Here is a 22,389-nt window from a genome sequence, read left to right on the forward strand (position 1 = left end):
CATATAAGAGGGACCGCGCTCGGCCTCCAGCAGTCGGCTCTCTGCTGGGCTCGGAGCCAGAACCAGCTGCGCGCTCCTGCCTGCCTGCCTGCCTCCCTGCCTGCCTCCCTGCCTGCCTGCCTGCCTGCCTGCCTGCCTGCCTGCCTGCCTGCCTGCCGGAGGACGACCTCAGAGCTACAGCGGTGAACCTGTGGACACCTCCAGCTCCTCAGGCCTCTCTTCGTCGAAGAGTCTCCTAATTTTCAGATCTCCGGAGCCAGCTGTAGGAAGATCAGGTGTGCGTCTTGGTGTCCCTGAGGGGTGGATAGAGCTTGGATGGGTGCAGGTGGGGACAGAATCCTAATTTCCCTAGAAAGGCCATGTCCACCCCCCTGCCTTGTCACCCCCGTCTTCCTAAATCCGTTCTCTCTCGTTTTTCTCCCCAGCCCCTCCGGCAGATTGCTCATGGAGGAACCAAGGCCTTCCAAGCGGCTTCGCACCATGGCCCCTAATCAAGGTACATCAAACGCCCGACACTCTCTTTTGAATCTCGTTTGTTCCCCAATTCTTCCCCAATTGTTTAAATTCAAACTCAAACAAGCACTCTCTGTTTCACCTTCTCATGGCCTGCCTCAACCTGGGCCGGTTGTTATAAGTCAGCTCCCAGCTTCCACGTCGTCTGGGAAATTCCCTTCCCTCTTTTCAATTGTATCCCATTTCCCAAATCTGAGATTTCTTGTTGTTGTTCTTGTTCTTGTTTTGTTTTGTGTAGTTTTGTTTTACTGTTTCTCTGTAGTGGAGCAAGTCCTCACGCTACATCTTGACCTGTAATAAACCAGTACTTCCACCTTGTTCTTTTCTGGAGGAATTGGAATTTTATGGCTATTGCCACATTGTTCTCCAAACCATTTCCCTTCCTACACTGAGTGTCCTAAATCTTTTAATCTTGTCTAGCTTCATAGATGCAAAAAAATAGAGCATCCATTGAAAGGAAATCATTTAAGATCTTGCTTATCTGAAACATCTTCATTCTACCCTCCCAGATTCTTCAGTGAAACTTTGGTTGGCTATGAAATTTTAGGTGGGAAATTCATTTCCCTTGAAATTTTGAAGTCACTTTCTGTTATGTTCTAGATTTGACTGCCGCTTTTGAGATGTCTGATTTTTGGGACGTGGAATCCTGGCCCTTTCCATGTCACCATTCCTTTCTCTTTCTCCCTCTCTCTAGAATCTTTTGGAATCTTCTGTCATCAGCACTCTGAAATTTTATGGTGATCTGTCTCAGTGACAATATACCTCTAATTTTCTTATACTTTATCCTTCTTTCCATCATTTTAGATTTTTGCTTTCTTCTCTGGGAGATCTTCTCCACTTCATTCTCAAATTTCCGTGGAGAGTTTTGTTTCTTCTCTCATAATTTTAGCATCAATGATCCCTATTTCCTCTGAGTATTTATTCCTAAAAGTATCCTATAACTGATTGATGGGTAAAATTCCTTCTATCTCTCTCTGCTCACACTCTGCTTCTCTTTTAGCCTCCGGTGGGCCTCCTAGAGAGCCAGGCTGCTCTGTTGTGGACCCTGAAGACTCCGTGGAAGCAGATGAGCCCGCACACCCAGCCCAACCCGCAAAACCCATTGCTTACGTGACACCCTTCAGATGGCAGCCCCCAGCTCCCACAGAGTCAGCTCGTCCGGCAGAGAGAGGCCGGCGCCGGGGAGGAAGCCGGCCGGCAGGGCGAGGCCGTGGCAGAGGCGGTGGGCCCCGCAGGGACGCTGGCCCGAGACGGGGGGCACAACGCTTGATGGGATCGGACGTGCACGTCCAACTGGACCACCATGGAGAGCCAGGCCACCAGGGGGAACCGGAAATCAGGGAGACCGCAGCCTTCTCTCTTTCTGAAACAGGTCATCTGCCTGGAACTACGCAGGAAGGCCCTGGCCCCGACGTGGCGCCACCTGAGCTGGGGCTTCAGGAGCCGCCCCCCGCTTCTGAGCCTCAGGCTGTCGCCGGGCAGCCCACGTTGACCCTCTATCACTGCGTCGGGTTTAGGGCTCTGGGCGACCCAGCTGTTTTACAAGTCATTGAAACCCCCCACGGCACCTATGTGCAGGGGGTCCCAGTGTTCTTCACCGACATTGCATGCTGACCTCTATTTGCCACCCACGTTGTTCCCAGCCCCCCTTTCTCCCACCTGGACTTTCCCCCCAGCCCCAGTTCTGCTCCACTCCTCCCCTCCAAACCCAACCGGAGCCCTCACCTTGTGTAGTCAGAATGGAGTATCCACACCCTCCTCCCAGGATCCTGACAGTAGTCCGTCTGCTTCCAATGCCCCTCTTGTCTCTGCTTTGCACCTTCTGTCAAAGTTACACATGCACGGAGTCCCTCAATGCTTGTTCAAATAAGCCAGCGGCCCCCCTAATCTTCTTGTGCTCATAGTAAAAGCCAATTAGAGATGCTTGGAATGAAAAACAAAGTTGTTGGAATCCAAAGTTATGTTGATGGTTTGCATCACAGAATAGACAGGACTGAGGAACGAATCAGCAAAAACTAGGTGCTTAGGCAAGAGAGAGACGGACAGTGTGAAAGAACAGTCATCGTGAGGACCGGAGGTCATCTAACATGGAGCTCTCCCGAGAGAGCCAGAACATGTGTATGACAGCAAAATACAAAGAAATCATGGCCAATGGTTTCTCCCAATGGAAGAAATCTATGAATCCTGAGCAGGATACAAGAATAACACCCGTTGAGAGTGTGAAGTATGGTGAAGAGAACATCCCAAAAGCTGCCTGAGAGCTGAGACCTACAAGGAAAGCAGAAGTAGGGTGACCTTAGACTTTGCCTGCCAGCATGGATGACTATGGAAAGCAATGGTGCAATATCCTCAGAGATTCCAGAGGGAAATCACTCTGAATCTAGTGTTCTATGAGCAATCAAAGAAATTGTTGGGGAGAGAAGGAGGCAGGCAGTTTCCGCTCAAGGTCACGGCCACATGAAGGGAGGAATGGCAGCCAGAAAAGGGAGGAAAAGGCAGAATCCTACTCAGACTGGACCCGAAGCCTGAGCTTCCCCTGAACTTAGACTACACAACTTATAACCTGCAAGCGGCTAAACCCCCTTTCTGTACAAGGCGATTGGAATGGAACTGTTATGCACAGTGAAAGTACAAGTCATGTTTTTCAGCCAGGAAAAAGCCAAACCAGACAACTTGGGAGAAGTGGGATGCAGCCACAGTCAGTAACCAGGGAAATTAGGAAACTGTATTATTAAGTCTAGATAAGTATGATTCTGGAAAAAAGATTGATGACCTAGAATTAAAATTCCAGAAGACATTGATATAGGCATGTGGGGCATGGGAAAATTCACAAGGAGCTAGAAGTTGCTAAAGTTCTTCTCTCATGCCTGGAGACGATATAGTGGCTGAATAGAAGAGCAATGAAACTCTAGACTCTGACACATTTTTAAGTCTCAATGTAGGTACCCGTTGGGAACCACTAAGAGAATTGGAATCAAAGAGATTGAGGAAAAAGGGGATCAAAGAAAATTTGATGAATCAAACAAAAGGTGTTAGGGGGGTTAGCAGAAACAAGGAGAGTGCATGACTCACTGAAACCGCTGAATAAGGAATCGGCAATTCCACGGCAGCATCCTTGGCTTCCTCCTGACTTTAAGGGGAATATTTTAAATGTTTCACCATTAACCAAGATGTTTGCTGCAAGTTTCTCATAGATGTTTAAGTTGAGGTAGTTCCCATCTTTTCAGAGTGACAAAAGGTGTATTACGAATTTTTGTATTTTGTGTTCTATTCAGTAGGCTTTTATTAGCTGATTTTCACTCGTTTGTAAATGTCCAAATAAAATAAAGATAACTTTTTACATCAAAGATTGTTTTCTTGTGCATTCAATCCTTTTAAATAAACCTTTCTCTTAAGACTTGCTTTATACTACAGTTCTTTTACTAAAATTTCACCAATCACAAATATAAAATGTGTTTACTAAAAGCAGAAAAAAAGGTAGAAAGATAGTGTCTACGGTCTCTGTTCTCCATTCATATTGCATCTCTCCCCATAATCACATAAGTTTACACCAACAAACACATACAAGAAGAGCATCGTTTGTGGCTCGAGTTTAAAAACACCTGGCATGCCATGTGCCAGGGGTCATGCTGAAGTGACTATAGGGTCCAGGCGGGTAACGCGGGTGTGGTCAGGACCAGCGCCTCTGTGGAGCACGTGCGTCTCCAAAGTAGGAACAGGTGACTTTGTGTTGAAGCGTGGCATGGATCACAATGAGCACTGTGCAGCGGGAGCTGCTTCTTGGCTTGCCTTTGGGGTCTGTCATCCTTAAGCCAGAAAGCACCCTCACAGTCATCCTACACACATGTGCCACTATCTTCTTGCTGTATATCTGTCTGAAAGATGCACAGGTTTTACACTATGCAGGTGACGGTCCGCTGATACGCCGCTTCCAGGATATTTCTACCACCGAAGTGCTTCATTAAACATCTGTACGTGGAGTAAGACAGGGTCTCATTCAGTCACCCAGGCTGGAGTGCACTGGTGCAATCACAGCTGAGTGCAGCCTGAACCTCCTCAGCTCAGGTGATCCTCCCACATCAGCTTGCTAAGTAGCTCAGACTCCAGGCAGGCTCCAAGATCCCTTGGTAATTTCTCTTGCTTTATTTATTCATTCATTTATTGATTGATTTTCAAACAGAGTCTCACTCTTTCACCCAGGCTGGAGTGCAGTGAGTGGCTTCAGCTCACCGAGACCTCCATTCCCGGGGTTGAAGCGATCCTCATGCCTCAGCCTAATAAAAATAGAAAAATTAGCCAGGCATGGTGGTGGGCCACTATAGTCCCAGCTACTCAGGAGGCTGAGGCAGGAGAATCCTTTGAAGCCAGGAGGCGGAGGTTGCAGGAAGCCAAGATTGCCCCATTGCAGTGATCCGAGGTCATGCTATGGCACTGCAGCCTGAGTGACAAGAGGAAAAGTTTGTCTCAAATTGGAAAAAAAAAAAAGAAAAGAAAAAAAGAAAAAAAAAAGTTACCCAATAAGAAAGATAAAAGGGTTGAATGGAACCTTCATAAAAGAATCTATGGGTGTGGTCAGTGAGCACAGGAAACCCCAATAAGGATGAGAATAGGCAAATAAGCGTGGAGCATCCTGTGGTGCCAGGGAGAAAGGAGCAGCCCAAAACCAAACAAAACCAAAAGCTGCAGTGATGGGAGGTTGACAAAAGGACACAGAAGCCAACTAAAGGAGCTCCCGGTGGCCAAAGGTGGAAACTTTGAGTGACAAAGTAACTCACTAAATAATAAGTAATTGAATATTTAAGTTAAATATTTAACGAAATAATTAGTTCAATTATTAAATCATTCATCCCCTGAAGTATGGGATTATAAACCAAAGTATACAATAGACGTCCAGGAGTCCATGCTGATATAAATGAATGATTAAATAAATAAACACATGGGGAAGAATAGGCAAATCCTCCACCCAGGAGAACTCCAGATAATTTAGGTAGCTATTCCCCTGCAAGGAGATAAAGTATAACTTCCCTTTTTTAAAGTATAGGCTACAGGTAGTGACTTCCAAACAATACAGTAGAGAAAGAGTTGGGAAAATCACTTGATGGTGGAGAAACCTAATCAACACTGCCCCAGCCAGGTGACCAGGACTAATAGCAGCAGTGACAAGCCCTGCTGATGGTGCCTAGTCTAGACAGGATGGGATGGGAACGGCACTTTCCCTCTGCAATCTTCCTTACAAAAACATTTAATTCCAGTCAGATCAGACGAACTTCAGGAGAGGACATCCTAAAATACATCTGACCAGTATTCAAAGTGTCAAGGTCAACAAAAACAAGGCCAGTGTGAGAAACTGTGGCAGCCAAGGGGAACCATGACTCATTGTAATGTGGTACCCTGGATGGGGTCTTGGGACAGAAAAGGTAAGTTACGACAACACATAGCAAAACCTAAACTCAACGAAAAACACAAACCAGAAGAATAATTAGCCGGGCATGGTGGCTTGCCCCTGTGGTCCCAGCTACTCGGGAGGTTGAGCGGGCAGGATCTCTTGAGCTCGGGAGTTCCAAACAAGCCTGGGCACACAGCGAAACCTCATCTCTCCAAAAAATACAGAAATTTTCCCGATGTGGTGGCGCGCACCTGTAGTCCAGCTACTGCGGAGGCTGAGACAGGAGAATCACTTGAACTCATTCTCCTGTCTCAGCCTCCCAAGTAGCCGCAGTGAGCCGAGAACGCGCCACTGCACTCCAGCCTGGGCTACAGAGCGAGGACCCGTCTCTCTAATAAACAAGAAGGCAAACCAACCAACTAACCCACTGTGGGTTCCCCTCCAGTGTCCTGGTGTCTTTCCTGCTGTCTTCCTCCGCCCGTGTGTGCACCCACAGCAATAAAAGACGGTGGTGTGTGCCTCACACGCATCTCCAGCCCCATCGCCGTCTCTCTCTGAGCTCGACTCGTTTTACAAAAGGCCGTTTGACAACCTCACCGGGCAACTCAAAAGCTCCTTCAACCCGATGTGCGCAAGCCAAGCTCCGCGTCTTCCCATTCAGAGCAGGTTCTTGGTCCACCTCCGTCTGAATGAACGGGCGGGCTACCAAGGCCGCAGTCTCTTCTCCAAGGGCTGTCCACACTGCGTCTCGCTTTCTCTTGTAAATTTCTCTCCCACCAGGGAACTTTCTCCTCCTCTACCTCCCTCAGTCTCAGTCTAATAGGACCCTGCGCCCAACCCCGAGGGCTGCAATAGCCTTCTTGCCTCTCCTGACTTATTCTGTGGACCCTGGGTTGGCTCTCCTTCACAGCCAGGCTGGTCGTTTTTGAAATGTGAACCCACTGCAGGACACCGTTCCATGGGTTTCCGCTGCCTTGGAACAAGACCAGCTCCTGCGCGGCCCCTGCCTCCACCTCGCACCACCTCTGGGCTTGGCCCTGGCCTCCCGTCCGTTCCCAGAACGTGCCGGACTCCCTTCCAGTCCGGGCCTCGGCACACTTTCTTCACTCCCCTGCCTCTCCCAACCCGGTTCAGGTCGACTCATTTCAAATTTTATGTATTCCACTTTTCAGCCCAAATATCCCGCCTTTGGATGCTTTCCTTGACCTCGCTCAGATGTAATCTAATCAAATCTTCCCATTAGCCACTTTCAGGGCACCACACCTCCCTTTTGCTGGCACTTAAAGGTCGCTCTGCAGTTTTTTCCTCAATGATTAGATTAATCAATCAACCACTGACTTCTAGAAATGGCGGCATCTCAGCAGGGCCCCATTTGACTGGCAGGGGACTGGCCCAATGCACCTCGCAAGCCCAGCCAGGCCCGCCCCAGCGGGCCCCCCTCTGACGACGCCCTTCCCTTACGTGATTGCCTTGCTGCCATATAAGAGGGACCGCGCTCGGCCTCCAGCAGTCGGTTCTCTGCTGGGCTCGGAGCCAGAACCAGCTGCGCGCTCCTGCCTGCCTGCCTGCCTGCCTGCCTGCCTGCCTGCCTGCCTGCCTGCCTGGCTGCGGGAGGACGACCTCAGAGCTACAGCGGTGAACCTGTGGACACCTCCAGCTCCTCAGGCCTCTCTTCGTCGAAGAGTCTCCTAATTTTCAGATCTCCGGAGCCAGCTGTATAGGAAGATCAGGTGTGTGTCTTGGTGTCCCTGAGGGGTGGATAGAGCTTGGATGGGTGCAGGTGGGGACAGAATCCTAATTCCCCTAGAAAGGGCATGTCCATCCCCCTGCCTTGTCACCCCCGTCTTCCTAAATCCGTTCTCTCTCGTTTTTCTCCCCAGCCCCTCCGGCAGATTGCTCATGGAGGAACCAAGGCGTTCCAAGCGGCTTCGCACCATGGCCCCTAATCAAGGTACATCAAACGCCTGACACTCTCTTTTGAACCTCGTTTGTTCCCCAATTCTTCCCCAATTGTTTAAATTCGAACTCAGTCAAGCACTCTCTGTTTCACCTTCTCATGGCCTGCCTCAACCTGGGCCGGTTGTTATAAGTCAGCTCCCAGCTTCCACGTCGTCTGGGAAATTCCTTTCCCTCTTTTGACTTGTATCCCATTTCCCAAATCTGAGATTTCTTGTTGTTGTTCTTGTTCTTGTTTTGTTTTGTGTAGTTTTGTTTTACTGTTTCTCTGTAGTGGAGCAAGTCCTCACGCTACATCTTGACCTGTAATAAACCAGTACTTCCACCTTGTTCTTTTCTGGAGGAATTGGAATTTTATGGCTATTGCCACATTGTTCTCCAAACCATTTCCCTTCCTACACTGAGTGTCCTAAATCTTTTAATCTTGTCTAGCTTCATAGATGCAAAAAAATAGAGCATCCATTGAAAGGAAATCATTTAAGATCTTGCTTTTCTGAAACATCTTCATTCTACCCTCCCAGATTCTTCAGTGAAACTTTGGTTGGCTATGAAATTTTAGGTGGGAAATTCATTTCCCTTGAAATTTTGAAGTCACTTTCTGTTATGTTCTAGATTTGACTGCCGCTTTTGAGATGTCTGATTTTTGGGACGTGGAATCCTGGCCCTTTCCATGTCACCTTTCCTTTCTCTTTCTCCCTCTCTCTAGAATCTTTTGGAATCTTCTGTCATCAGCACTCTGAAATTTTATGGTGATCTGTCTCAGTGACAATATACCTCTAATTTTCTTATACTTTATCCTTCTTTCCATCATTTTAGATTTTTGCTTTCTTCTCTGGGAGATCTTCTCCACTTCATTCTCAAATTTCCGTGGAGAGTTTTGTTTCTTCTCTCATAATTTTAGCATCCATGATCCCTATTTCCTCTGAGTATTTATTCTTAAAAGTATCCTATAACTGATTGATGGGTAAAATTCCTTCTATCTCTCTCTGCTCACACTCTGCTTCTCTTTCAGCCTCCGGTGGGCCTCCTAGAGAGCCAGGCTGCTCTGCTGTGGACCCTGAAGACTCCGTGGAAGCAGATGGGCCCGCACAGCCAGCCCAACCTGCAAAACCCATTGCTTACGTGACACCCTTCAGATGGCAGCCCCCAGCTCCCACAGAGTCAGCTCGTCCGGCAGAGAGAGGCCGGCGCCGGGGAGGAAGCCGGCCGGGAGGGCGAGGCCGTGGCAGAGGCGGTGGGCCCCGCAGGGACGCTGGCCCGAGACGGGGGGCACAACGCTTGATGGGATCGGACGTGCACATCCAACTGGACCACCATGGAGAGCCAGGCCACCAGGGGGAACCGGAAATCAGGGAGACCGCAGACTTCTCTCTTTCTGAAACAGGTCATCTGCCTGGAACTGCGCAGGAAGGCCCTGGCCCCGACGTGGCGCCACCTGAGCTGGGGCTTCAGGAGCCGCCCCCCGCTTCTGGGCCTCAGGCTGTCGCCGGGCAGCCCACGTTGACCCTCTATCCCTGCGTCGGATTTAGGGCTCTGGGTGACCCAGCTGTTTTACAAGTCATTCAAACCCCCCACGGCACCTATGTGAAGGGGGTCCCAGTGTTCTTCGCCGACATTGCATGCTGACCTCTATTTGCCACCCACGTTGTTCCCAGCCCCCCTTTCTTCCACCTGGACTTTCCCCCCAGCCCCAGTTCTGCTCCACTCCTCCCGTCCAAACCCAACCGGAGCCCTCACCTTGTGTAGTCAGAATGGAGTAACCACACCCTCCTCCCAGGATCCTGGCAGTAGTCCGTCTGCTTCCAATGCCCCTCTTGTCTCTGCTTTGCACCTTCTGTCAAAGTTACACATGCACGGAGTTCCTCAATGCTTGTTCAAATAAGCCAGCGGCCCCCCTAATCTTCTTGTGCTCATAGTAAAAGCCAATTAGAGATACTTGGAATGAAAAACAACGTTGTTGGAATCCAAAGTTATGTTGATGGTTTGCATCACAGAATAGACAGGACTGAGGAACGAATCAGTAAAAACTAGGTGCTTAGGCAAGAGAGAGACGGACAGTGTGAAAGAACAGTCATCCTGAGGACCGGAGGTCATCTAACATGGAGCTCTCCCGAGAGAGCCAGAACATGTGTATGACAGCAATATACAAAGAAATCATGGCCAATGATTTCTCCCAATGGAAGAAGTCTGTGAGTCCTGAGCAGGATACAAGAATAACACCCGTTGAGAGTATGAAGTATGGTGAAGAGAACATCCCAAAAGCTGCCTGAGAGCTGAGACTTACAAGGAAAGCAGAAGTAGGGTGACCTTAGACTTTGCCTGCCAGCATGGATGACTATGGAAAGCAATGGTGCAATATCCTCAGAGCTTCCAGAGGGAAATCACTCTGAATCTAGTGTTCTATGCGCAATCAAAGAAATTGTTGGGGAGAGAAGGAGGCAGGCAGTTTCCGCTCAAGGGCACGGCCACATGAAGGGAGGAATGGCATCCAGAAAAGGGAGGAAAAGGCAGAATCCTACTCAGACTGGACCTGAAGCCTGAGCTTCCCCTGAACTTAGACTACACAACTTATGACGTGCAAGCGGCTAAACCCCCTTTCTGTACAAGGCGACTGGAATGGAACTGTTATGCACAGTGAAAGTACAAGTCATGTTTTTCAGCCAGGAAAAAGCCAAACCAGACCACTTGGGAGAAGCGGGATGCAGCCACAGTCAGTAACCAGGGAAATTAGGAAACTGTATTATTAAGTCTAGATAAGTATGATTCTGGAAAAAGGATTGATGACCTAGAATTAAAATTCCAGAAGACATTGATATAGGCATGTGGGGCATGGGAAAATTCACAAGGAGCTAGAAGTTGCTAAAGTTCTTCTCTCACGCCTGGAGACGATATAGTGGCTGAATAGAAGAGCAATGAAACTCTAGACTCTGACACATTTTTAAGTCTCAATGCAGGTACCCGTTGGGAACCACTAAGAGAATTGGAATCAAAGAGATTGAGGAAAAAGGGGATCAAAGAAAATTTGATGAATCAAACAAAAGTTGTTAGGGGGGTTAACAGAAACAAGGAGAGTGCATGACTCACTGAAACCGCTGAATAAGGAATCGGCAATTCCATGGCAGCATCCTTGGCTTCCTCCTGACTTTAAGGGGAATATTTTAAATGTTTCACCATTAACCAAGATGTTTGCTGCAAGTTTCTCATAGATGTTTAAGTTGAGGTAGTTCCCATCTTTTCAGAGTTTGACAAAAGGTGTATTACGAATTTTTGTATTTTGTGTTCTATTCAGTAGGCTTTTATTAGCTGATTTTCACTCGTTTGTAAATGTCCAAATAAAATAAAGATAACTTTTTACATCAAAGATTGTTTTCTTGTGCATTCAAACCTTTTAAATAAACCTTTCTCTTAAGACTTGCTTTATACTACAGTTCTTTTACTAAAATTTCACCAATCACAAATATAAAATGTGTTTACTAAAAGCAGAAAAAAAGGTAGAAAAATAGTGTCTACGGTCTCTGTTCTCCATTCATATTGCATCTCTCCCCATAATCACATAAGTTTACACCAACAAACACATACAAGAAGAGCATCGTTTGTGGCTCGCGTTTAAAAACACCTGGCATGCCATGTGCCAGGGGTCATGCTGAAGTGACTATAGGGTCCAGGCGGGTAACGCGGGTGTGGTCAGGACCAGCGCCTCTGTGGAGCACGTGCGTCTCCAAAGTAGGAACAGGTGACTTTGTGTTGAAGCGTGGCGTGGATCACAATGAGCACTGTGCAGTGGGAGCTGCTTCTTGGCTTGCCTTTGGGGTCTGTCCTCCTTAAGCCAGAAAGCACCCTCACAGTCATCCTACACACATGTGCCACTATCTTCTTGCTGTATATCTGTCTGAAAGATGCACAGGTTTTACACTATGCAGGTGACGGTCCGCTGATACGCCGCTTCCAGGATATTTCTACCACCGAAGTGCTTCATTAAACATCTGTACGTGGAGTAAGACAGGGTCTCATTCAGTCACCCAGGCTGGAGTGCAGTGGTGCAATCACAGCTGAGTGCAGCCTGAACCTCCTCAGCTCAGGTGATCCTCCCACATCAGCTTGCTAAGTAGCTCAGACTCCAGGCAGGCTCCAAGATCTCTTGGTAATTTCTCTTGCTTTATTTATTCATTCATTTCTTGATTGATTTTCAAACAGAGTCTCACTCTTTCACCCAGGCTGGAGTGCAGTGAGTGGCTTCAGCTCACCGAGACCTCCATTCCCGGGGTTGAAGCGATCCTCATGCCTCAGCCTAATAAAAATAGAAAAATTAGCCAGGCATGGTGGTGGGCCACTATAGTCCCAGCTACTCAGGAGGCTGAGGCAGGAGAATCCTTTGAAGCCAGGAGGCGGAGGTTGCAGGAAGCCAAGATTGCCCCATTGCAGTGATCCGAGGTCATGCTGTGGCACTGCAGCCTGAGCGACAAGAGGAAAAGTTCGTCTCAAATTGGAAAAAGAAAAAAAAAGAAAGTTACCCAATAAGAAAGATAAAAGTGTTGAATGGAACCTTCATAAAAGAATCTATGGGTGTGGTCAGTGAGCACAGGAAACCCCAATAAGGATGAGAATAGGCAAGTAAGCGTGGAGCATCCTGTGGTGCCAGGGAGAAAGGAGCAGCCCAAAACCAAACAAAACCAAAAGCTGCAGTGATGGGAGGTTGACAAAAGGACACAGAAGCCAACTAAAGGAGCTCCCGGTGGCCAAAGGTGGAAACTTTGAGTGACAAAGTAACTCACTAAATAATAAGTAATTGAATATTTAAGTTAAATATTTAACAAAATAATTAGTTCAATTATTAAATCATTCATCCCCTGAAGTATGGGATTATAAACCAAAGTATACAATAGACGTCCACGAGTCCATGCTGATATAAATTAATGATTAAATAAATAAACACATGGGGAAGAATAGGCAAATCCTCCACCCAGGAGAACTCCAGATAATTTAGGTAGCTATTCCCCTGCAAGGAGATAAAGTATAACTTCCCTTTTTTAAAGTATAGGCTACAGGTAGTGACTTCCAAACAATACAGTAGAGAAAGAGTTGGGAAAATCACTTGATGGTGGAGAAACCTAATCAACACTGCCCCAGCCAGGTGACCAGGACTAATAGCAGCAGTGACAAGCCCTGCTGATGGTGCCTAGTCTAGACAGGATGGGATGGGAACGGCACTTTCCCTCTGCAATCTTCCTTACAAAAACATTTAATTCCAGTCAGATCAGACGAACTTCAGGAGAGGACATCCTAAAATACATCTGACCAGTATTCAAAGTGTCAAGGTCAACAAAAACAAGGCCAGTGTGAGAAACTGTGACAGCCAAGGGGAACCATGACTCATTGTAATGTGGTACCCTGGATGGGGTCTTGGGACAGAAAAGGTAAGTTACGACAAAACATAGCAAAACCTAAACTCAGCGAAAAACACAAACCAGAAAAATAATTAGCCGGGCATGGTGGCTTGCCCCTGTGGTCCCAGCTACTCGGGAGGTTGAGCGGGCAGGATCTCTTGAGCTCGGGAGTTCCAAACAAGCCTGGGCACATAGCGAAACCTCATCTCTCCAAAAAATACAAAAATTTTCCCGATGTGGTGGCGCGCACCTGTAGTCCAGCTACTGCGGAGGCTGAGACAGGAGAATCACTTGAACTCATTCTCCTGTCTCAGCCTCCCAAGTAGCCGCAGTGAGCCGAGAACGCGCCACTGCACTCCAGCCTGGGCTACAGAGCGAGAACCCGTCTCTCTAAAAAACAAGAAGGCAAACCAACCAACTAACCCACTGTGGGTTCCCCTCCAGTGTCCTGGTGTCTTTCCTGCTGTCTTCCTCCGCCCGTGTGTGCACCCACAGCAATAAAAGACGGTGGTGTGTGTCTCACAACGCATCTCCAGCCCCATCGCCGTCTCTCTCTGAGCTCGACTCGTTTTACAAAAGGCCGTTTGACAACCTCACCGGGCAACTCAAAAGCTCCTTCAACCCGATGTGCGCAAGCCAAGCTCCGCGTCTTCCCATTCAGAGCAGGTTCTTGGTCCACCTCCGTCTGAATGAACGGGCGGGCTACCAAGGCCGCAGTCTCTTCTCCAAGGACTGTCCACACTGCGTCTCGCTTTCTCTTGTAAATTTCTCTCCCACCAGGGAACTTTCTCCTCCTCTACCTCCCTCAGTCTCAGTCTAATAGGACCCTGCGCCCAACCCCGAGGGCTGCAATAGCCTTCTTGCCTCTCCTGACTTATTCTGTGGACCCTGGGTTGGCTCTCCTTCACAGCCAGGCTGGTCGTTTTTGAAATGTGAACCCACTGCAGGACACCGTTCCATGGATTTCCGCTGCCTTGGAACAAGACCAGCTCCTGCGCGGCCCCTGCCTCCACCTCGCACCACCTCTGGGCTTGGCCCTGGCCTCCCGTCCGTTCCCAGAACGTGCCGGACTCCCTTCCAGTCCGGGCCTCGGCACACTTTCTTCACTCCCCTGCCTCTCCCAACCCGGTTCAGGTCGACTCATTTCAAATTTTATGTATTCCACTTTTCAGCCCAAATATCCCGCCTTTGGATGCTTTCCTTGACCTCGCTCAGATGTAATCTAATCAAAATCTTCCCATTAGCCACTTTCAGGGCACCACACCTCCCTTTTCCTGGCACTTAAAGGTCGCTCTGCAGTTTTTTCCTCAATGATTAGATTAATCAATCAACCACTGACTTCTAGAAATGGCGGCATCTCAGCAGGGCCCCATTTGACTGGCAGGGGACTGACCCAATGCACCTCGCAAGCCCGGCCAGGCCCGCCCCAGCGGGCCCCCCTCTGACGACGCCCTTCCCTTACGTGATTGCCTTGCTGCCATATAAGAGGGACCGCGCTCGGCCTCCAGCAGTCGGCTCTCTGCTGGGCTCGGAGCCAGAACCAGCTGCGTGCTCCTGCCTGCCTGCCTGCCTGCCTGCCTGCCTGCCTGCCTGCCTGCCTGCCTGCCTGGCTGCGGGAGGACGACCTCAGAGCTACAGCGGTGAACCTGTGGACACCTCCAGCTCCTCAGGCCTCTCTTCGTCGAAGAGTCTCCTAATTTTCAGATCTCCGGAGCCAGCTGTATAGGAAGATCAGGTGTGTGTCTTGGTGTCCCTGAGGGGTGGATAGAGCTTGGATGGGTGCAGGTGGGGACAGAATCCTAATTCCCCTAGAAAGGCCATGTCCATCCCCCTGCCTTCTCACCCCCGTCTTCCTAAATCCGTTCTCTCTCGTTTTTCTCCCCAGCCCCTCCGGCAGATTGCTCATGGAGGAACCAAGGCGTTCCAAGCGGCTTCGCACCATGGCCCCTAATCAAGGTACATCAAACGCCTGACACTCTCTTTTGAACCTCGTTTGTTCCCCAATTCTTCCCCAATTGTTTAAATTCGAACTCAATCAAGCACTCTCTGTTTCACCTTCTCATGGCCTGCCTCAACCTGGGCCGGTTGTTATAAGTCAGCTCCCAGCTTCCACGTCGTCTGGGAAATTCCTTTCCCTCTTTTGACTTGTATCCCATTTCCCAAATCTGAGATTTCTTGTTGTTCTTGTTCTTGTTTTGTTTTGTGTAGTTTTGTTTTACTGTTTCTCTGTAGTGGAGCAAGTCCTCACGCTACATCTTGACCTGTAATAAACCAGTACTTCCACCTTGTTCTTTTCTGGAGGAATTGGAATTTTATGGCTATTGCCACATTGTTCTCCAAACCATTTCCCTTCCTACACTGAGTGTCCTAAATCTTTTAATCTTGTCTAGCTTCATAGATGCAAAAAAATAGAGCATCCATTGAAAGGAAATCATTTAAGATCTTGCTTATCTGAAACATCTTCATTCTACCCTCCCAGATTCTTCAGTGAAACTTTGGTTGGCTATGAAATTTTAGGTGGGAAATTCATTTCCCTTGAAATTTTGAAGTCACTTTCTGTTATGTTCTAGATTTGACTGCCGCTTTTGAGATGTCTGATTTTTGGGACGTGGAATCCTGGCCCTTTCCATGTCACCTTTCCTTTCTCTTTCTCCCTCTCTCTAGAATCTTTTGGAATCTTCTGTCATCAGCACTCTGAAATTTTATGGTGATCTGTCTCAGTGACAATATACCTCTAATTTTCTTATACTTTATCCTTCTTTCCATCATTTTAGATTTTTGCTTTCTTCTCTGGGAGATCTTCTCCACTTCATTCTCAAATTTCCGTGGAGAGTTTTGTTTCTTCTCTCATAATTTTAGCATCAATGATCCCTATTTCCTCTGAGTATTTATTCCTAAAAGTATCCTATAACTGATTGATGGGTAAAATTCCTTCTATCTCTCTCTGCTCACACTCTGCTTCTCTTTTAGCCTCCGGTGGGCCTCCTAGAGAGCCAGGCTGCTCTGTTGTGGACCCTGAAGACTCCGTGGAAGCAGATGAGCCCGCACACCCAGCCCAACCCGCAAAACCCATTGCTTACGTGACACCCTTCAGATGGCAGCCCCCAGCTCCCACAGAGTCAGCTCGTCCGGCAGAGAGAGGCCGGCGCCGGGGAGGAAGCCGGCCTGCAGGGCGAGGCCGTGGCAGAGGCGGTGGGCCCCGCAGGGACGCTGGCCCGCGACAGGGGGCACAACGCTTGATGGGATCGGACGTGCACATCCAACTGGACCACCATGGAGAGCCAGGCCACCAGGGGGAACCGGAAATCAGGGAGACCGCAGCCTTCTCTCTTTCTGAAACAGGTCATCTGCCTGGAACTGTGCAGGAAGGCCCTGGCCCCGACGTGGCGCCACCTGAGCTGGGGCTTCAGGAGCCGCCCCCCGCTTCTGAGCCTCAGGCTGTCGCCGGGCAGCCCACGTTGACCCTCTATCACTGCGTCGGGTTTAGGGCTCTGGGCGACCCAGCTGTTTTACAAGTCATTGAAACCCCCCACGGCACCTATGTGCAGGGGGTCCCAGTGTTCTTCACCGACATTGCATGCTGACCTCTATTTGCCACCCACGTTGTTCCCAGCCCCCCTTTCTCCCACCTGGACTTTCCCCCCAGCCCCAGTTCTGCTCCACTACTCCCCTCCAAACCCAACCGGAGCCCTCACCTTGTGTAGTCAGAATGGAGTATCCACACCCTCCTCCCAGGATCCTGACAGTAGTCCGTCTGCTTCCAATGCCCCTCTTGTCTCTGCTTTGCACCTTCTGTCAAAGTTACACATGCACGGAGTCCCTCAATGCTTGTTCAAATAAGCCAGCGGCCCCCCTAATCTTCTTGTGCTCATAGTAAAAGCCAATTAGAGATACTTGGAATGAAAAACAACGTTGTTGGAATCCAAAGTTATGTTGATGGTTTGCATCACAGAATAGACAGGACTGAGGAACGAATCAGCAAAAACTAGGTGCTTAGGCAAGAGAGAGACGGACAGTGTGAAAGAACAGTCATCCTGAGGACCGGAGGTCATCTAACATGGAGCTCTCCCGAGAGAGCCAGAACATGTGTATGACAGCAAAATACAAAGAAATCATGGCCAATGGTTTCTCCCAATGGAAGAAATCTATGAATCCTGAGCAGGATATAAGAATAACACCCGTTGAGAGTGTGAAGTATGGTGAAGAGAACATCCCAAAAGCTGCCTGAGAGCTGAGACTTACAAGGAAAGCAGAAGTAGGGTGACCTTAGACTTTGCCTGCCAGCATGGATGACTATGGAAAGCAATGGTGCAATATCCTCAGAGCTTCCAGAGGGAAATCACTCTGAATCTAGTGTTCTATGAGCAATCAAAAATTGTTGGGGAGAGAAGGAGGCAGGCAGTTTCCGCTCAAGGGCACGGCCACATGAAGGGAGGAATGGCAGCCAGAAAAGGGAGGAAAAGGCAGAATCCTACTCAGACTGGACCCGAAGCCTGAGCTTCCCCTGAACTTAGACTACACAACTTATAACCTGCAAGCGGCTAAACCCCCTTTCTGTACAAGGCGATTGGAATGGAACTGTTATGCACAGTGAAAGTACAAGTCATGTTTTTCAGCCAGGAAAAAGCCAAACCAGACAACTTGGGAGAAGTGGGTTGCAGCCACAGTCAGTAACCAGGGAAATTAGGAAACTGTATTATTAAGTCTAGATAAGTATGATTCTGGAAAAAAGATTGATGACCTAGAATTAAAATTCCAGAAGACATTGATATAGGCATGTGGGGCATGGGAAAATTCACAAGGAGCTAGAAGTTGCTAAAGTTCTTCTCTCATGCCTGGAGACGATATAGTGGCTGAATAGAAGAGCAATGAAACTCTAGACTCTGACACATTTTTAAGTCTCAATGTAGGTACCCGTTGGGAACCACTAAGAGAATTGGAATCAAAGAGATTGAGGAAAAAGGGGATCAAAGAAAATTTGATGAATCAAACAAAAGGTGTTAGGGGGGTTAACAGAAACAAGGAGAGTGCATGACTCACTGAAACCGCTGAATAAGGAATCGGCAATTCCACGGCAGCATCCTTGGCTTCCTCCTGACTTTAAGGGGAATATTTTAAATGTTTCACCATTAACCAAGATGTTTGCTGCAAGTTTCTCATAGATGTTTAAGTTGAGGTAGTTCCCATCTTTTCAGAGTGACAAAAGGTGTATTACGAATTTTTGTATTTTGTGTTCTATTCAGTAGGCTTTTATTAGCTGATTTTCACTCGTTTGTAAATGTCCAAATAAAATAAAGATAACTTTTTACATCAAAGATTGTTTTCTTGTGCATTCAATCCTTTTAAATAAACCTTTCTCTTAAGACTTGCTTTATACTACAGTTCTTTTACTAAAATTTCACCAATCACAAATATAAAATGTGTTTACTAAAAGCAGAAAAAAAGGTAGAAAAATAGTGTCTACGGTCTCTGTTCTCCATTCATATTGCATCTCTCCCCATAATCACATAAGTTTACACCAACAAACACATACAAGAAGAGCATCGTTTGTGGCTCGAGTTTAAAAACACCTGGCATGCCATGTGCCAGGGGTCATGCTGAAGTGACTATAGGGTCCAGGCGGGTAACGCGGGTGTGGTCAGGACCAGCGCCTCTGTGGAGCACGTGCGTCTCCAAAGTAGGAACAGGTGACTTTGTGTTGAAGCGTGGCATGGATCACAATGAGCACTGTGCAGCGGGAGCTGCTTCTTGGCTTGCCTTTGGGGTCTGTCATCCTTAAGCCAGAAAGCACCCTCACAGTCATCCTACACACATGTGCCACTATCTTCTTGCTGTATATCTGTCTGAAAGATGCACAGGTTTTACACTATGCAGGTGACGGTCCGCTGATACGCCGCTTCCAGGATATTTCTACCACCGAAGTGCTTCATTAAACATCTGTACGTGGAGTAAGACAGGGTCTCATTCAGTCACCCAGGCTGGAGTGCAGTGGTGCAATCACAGCTGAGTGCAGCCTGAACCTCCTCAGCTCAGGTGATCCTCCCACATCAGCTTGCTAAGTAGCTCAGACTCCAGGCAGGCTCCAAGATCCCTTGGTAATTTCTCTTGCTTTATTTATTCATTCATTTATTGATTGATTTTCAAACAGAGTCTCACTCTTTCACCCAGGCTGGAGTGCAGTGAGTGGCTTCAGCTCACCGAGACCTCCATTCCCGGGGTTGAAGCGATCCTCATGCCTCAGCCTAATAAAAATAGAAAAATTAGCCAGGCATGGTAGTGGGCCACTATAGTCCCAGCTACTCAGGAGGCTGAGGCAGGAGAATCCTTTGAAGCCAGGAGGCGGAGGTTGCAGGAAGCCAAGATTGCCCCATTGCAGTGATCCGAGGTCATGCTATGGCACTGCAGCCTGAGTGACAAGAGGAAAAGTTTGTCTCAAATTGGAAAAAAAAAAAAAAGAAAAGAAAAAAAGAAAAAAAAAGTTACCCAATAAGAAAGATAAAAGGGTTGAATGGAACCTTCATAAAAGAATCTATGGGTGTGGTCAGTGAGCACAGGAAACCCCAATAAGGATGAGAATAGGCAAATAAGCGTGGAGCATCCTGTGGTGCCAGGGAGAAAGGAGCAGCCCAAAACCAAACAAAACCAAAAGCTGCAGTGATGGGAGGTTGACAAAAGGACACAGAAGCCAACTAAAGGAGCTCCCGGTGGCCAAAGGTGGAAACTTTGAGTGACAAAGTAACTCACTAAATAATAAGTAATTGAATATTTAAGTTAAATATTTAACAAAATAATTAGTTCAATTATTAAATCATTCATCCCCTGAAGTATGGGATTATAAACCAAAGTATACAATAGACGTCCACGAGTCCATGCTGATATAAATGAATGATTAAATAAATAAACACATGGGGAAGAATAGGCAAATCCTCCACCCAGGAGAACTCCAGATAATTTAGGTAGCTATTCCCCTGCAAGGAGATAAAGTATAACTTCCCTTTTTTAAAGTATAGGCTACAGGTAGTGACTTCCAAACAATACAGTAGAGAAAGAGTTGGGAAAATCACTTGATGGTGGAGAAACCTAATCAACACTGCCCCAGCCAGGTGACCAGGACTAATAGCAGCAGTGACAAGCCCTGCTGATGGTGCCTAGTCTAGACAGGATGGGATGGGAACGGCACTTTCCCTCTGCAATCTTCCTTACAAAAACATTTAATTCCAGTCAGATCAGACGAACTTCAGGAGAGGACATCCTAAAATACATCTGACCAGTATTCAAAGTGTCAAGGTCAACAAAAACAAGGCCAGTGTGAGAAACTGTGGCAGCCAAGGGGAACCATGACTCATTGTAATGTGGTACCCTGGATGGGGTCTTGGGACAGAAAAGGTAAGTTACGACAACACATAGCAAAACCTAAACTCAACGAAAAACACAAACCAGAAGAATAATTAGCCGGGCATGGTGGCTTGCCCCTGTGGTCCCAGCTACTCGGGAGGTTGAGCGGGCAGGATCTCTTGAGCTCGGGAGTTCCAAACAAGCCTGGGCACACAGCGAAACCTCATCTCTCCAAAAAATACAGAAATTTTCCCGATGTGGTGGCGCGCACCTGTAGTCCAGCTACTGCGGAGGCTGAGACAGGAGAATCACTTGAACTCATTCTCCTGTCTCAGCCTCCCAAGTAGCCGCAGTGAGCCGAGAACGCGCCACTGCACTCCAGCCTGGGCTACAGAGCGAGGACCCGTCTCTCTAATAAACAAGAAGGCAAACCAACCAACTAACCCACTGTGGGTTCCCCTCTAGTGTCCTGGTGTCTTTCCTGCTGTCTTCCTCCGCCCGTGTGTGCACCCACAGCAATAAAAGACGGTGGTGTGTGCCTCACACGCATCTCCAGCCCCATCGCCGTCTCTCTCTGAGCTCGACTCGTTTTACAAAAGGCCGTTTGACAACCTCACCGGGCAACTCAAAAGCTCCTTCAACCCGATGTGCGCAAGCCAAGCTCCGCGTCTTCCCATTCAGAGCAGGTTCTTGGTCCACCTCCGTCTGAATGAACGGGCAGGCTACCAAGGCCGCAGTCTCTTCTCCAAGGGCTGTCCACACTGCGTCTCGCTTTCTCTTGTAAATTTCTCTCCCACCAGGGAACTTTCTCCTCCTCTACCTCCCTCAGTCTCAGTCTAATAGGACCCTGCGCCCAACCCCGAGGGCTGCAATAGCCTTCTTGCCTCTCCTGACTTATTCTGTGGACCCTGGGTTGGCTCTCCTTCACAGCCAGGCTGGTCGTTTTTGAAATGTGAACCCACTGCAGGACACCGTTCCATGGTTTTCCGCTGCCTTGGAACAAGACCAGCTCCTGCACGGCCCCTGCCTCCACCTCGCACCACCTCTGGGCTTGGCCCTGGCCTCCCGTCCGTTCCCAGAACGTGCCGGACTCCCTTCCAGTCCGGGCCTCGGCACACTTTCTTCACTCCCCTGCCTCTCCCAACCCGGTTCAGGTCGACTCATTTCAAATTTTATGTATTCCACTTTTCAGCCCAAATATCCCGCCTTTGGATGCTTTCCTTGACCTCGCTCAGATGTAATCTAATCAAATCTTCCCATTAGCCACTTTCAGGGCACCACACCTCCCTTTTGCTGGCACTTAAAGGTCGCTCTGCAGTTTTTTCCTCAATGATTAGATTAATCAATCAACCACTGACTTCTAGAAATGGCGGCATCTCAGCAGGGCCCCATTTGACTGGCAGGGGACTGGCCCAATGCACCTCGCAAGCCCAGCCAGGCCCGCCCCAGCGGGCCCCCCTCTGACGACGCCCTTCCCTTACGTGATTGCCTTGCTGCCATATAAGAGGGACCGCGCTCGGCCTCCAGCAGTCGGTTCTCTGCTGGGCTCGGAGCCAGAACCAGCTGCGCGCTCCTGCCTGCCTGCCTGCCTGCCTGCCTGCCTGCCTGGCTGCGGGAGGACGACCTCAGAGCTACAGCGGTGAACCTGTGGACACCTCCAGCTCCTCAGGCCTCTCTTCGTCGAAGAGTCTCCTAATTTTCAGATCTCCGGAGCCAGCTGTATAGGAAGATCAGGTGTGTGTCTTGGTGTCCCTGAGGGGTGGATAGAGCTTGGATGGGTGCAGGTGGGGACAGAATCCTAATTCCCCTAGAAAG

The 22,389-nt window shown here is 48.5% G+C and overlaps 3 protein-coding genes across 3 annotated transcripts; all 3 read left to right on the forward strand.

Annotated features, from left to right (window-relative positions):
* Window positions 1-444: 444 nt before the first annotated feature.
* Window positions 445-2,147, forward strand: LOC129011326 (proline-rich protein 20E-like). The gene is made up of 2 exons (XM_054446173.2): window positions 445-496; window positions 1,514-2,147. The coding sequence occupies exons 1-2, from the start codon at window positions 445-447 to the stop codon at window positions 2,125-2,127; spliced, it is 666 nt and encodes a 221-aa protein (XP_054302148.2). The 3' UTR covers window positions 2,128-2,147.
* A 5,651-nt stretch (window positions 2,148-7,798) lies between these two features.
* LOC129011327 (proline-rich protein 20E-like) lies at window positions 7,799-9,481 on the forward strand. Its single transcript, XM_054446174.2, has 2 exons — window positions 7,799-7,850; window positions 8,868-9,481. Exons 1-2 carry the CDS (start codon window positions 7,799-7,801, stop codon window positions 9,479-9,481), a joined length of 666 nt encoding a protein of 221 aa, XP_054302149.2.
* A 5,662-nt stretch (window positions 9,482-15,143) lies between these two features.
* On the forward strand, window positions 15,144-16,843 carry LOC129011328 (proline-rich protein 20E-like). Its single transcript, XM_054446175.2, has 2 exons — window positions 15,144-15,195; window positions 16,210-16,843. Exons 1-2 carry the CDS (start codon window positions 15,144-15,146, stop codon window positions 16,821-16,823), a joined length of 666 nt encoding a protein of 221 aa, XP_054302150.2. The 3' UTR covers window positions 16,824-16,843.
* Window positions 16,844-22,389: the final 5,546 nt, after the last annotated feature.

Source organism: Pongo pygmaeus, chromosome 14 (assembly GCF_028885625.2).
Source record: "Pongo pygmaeus isolate AG05252 chromosome 14, NHGRI_mPonPyg2-v2.0_pri, whole genome shotgun sequence".
Classification (NCBI taxonomy): Eukaryota; Metazoa; Chordata; class Mammalia; order Primates; family Hominidae; genus Pongo; species Pongo pygmaeus.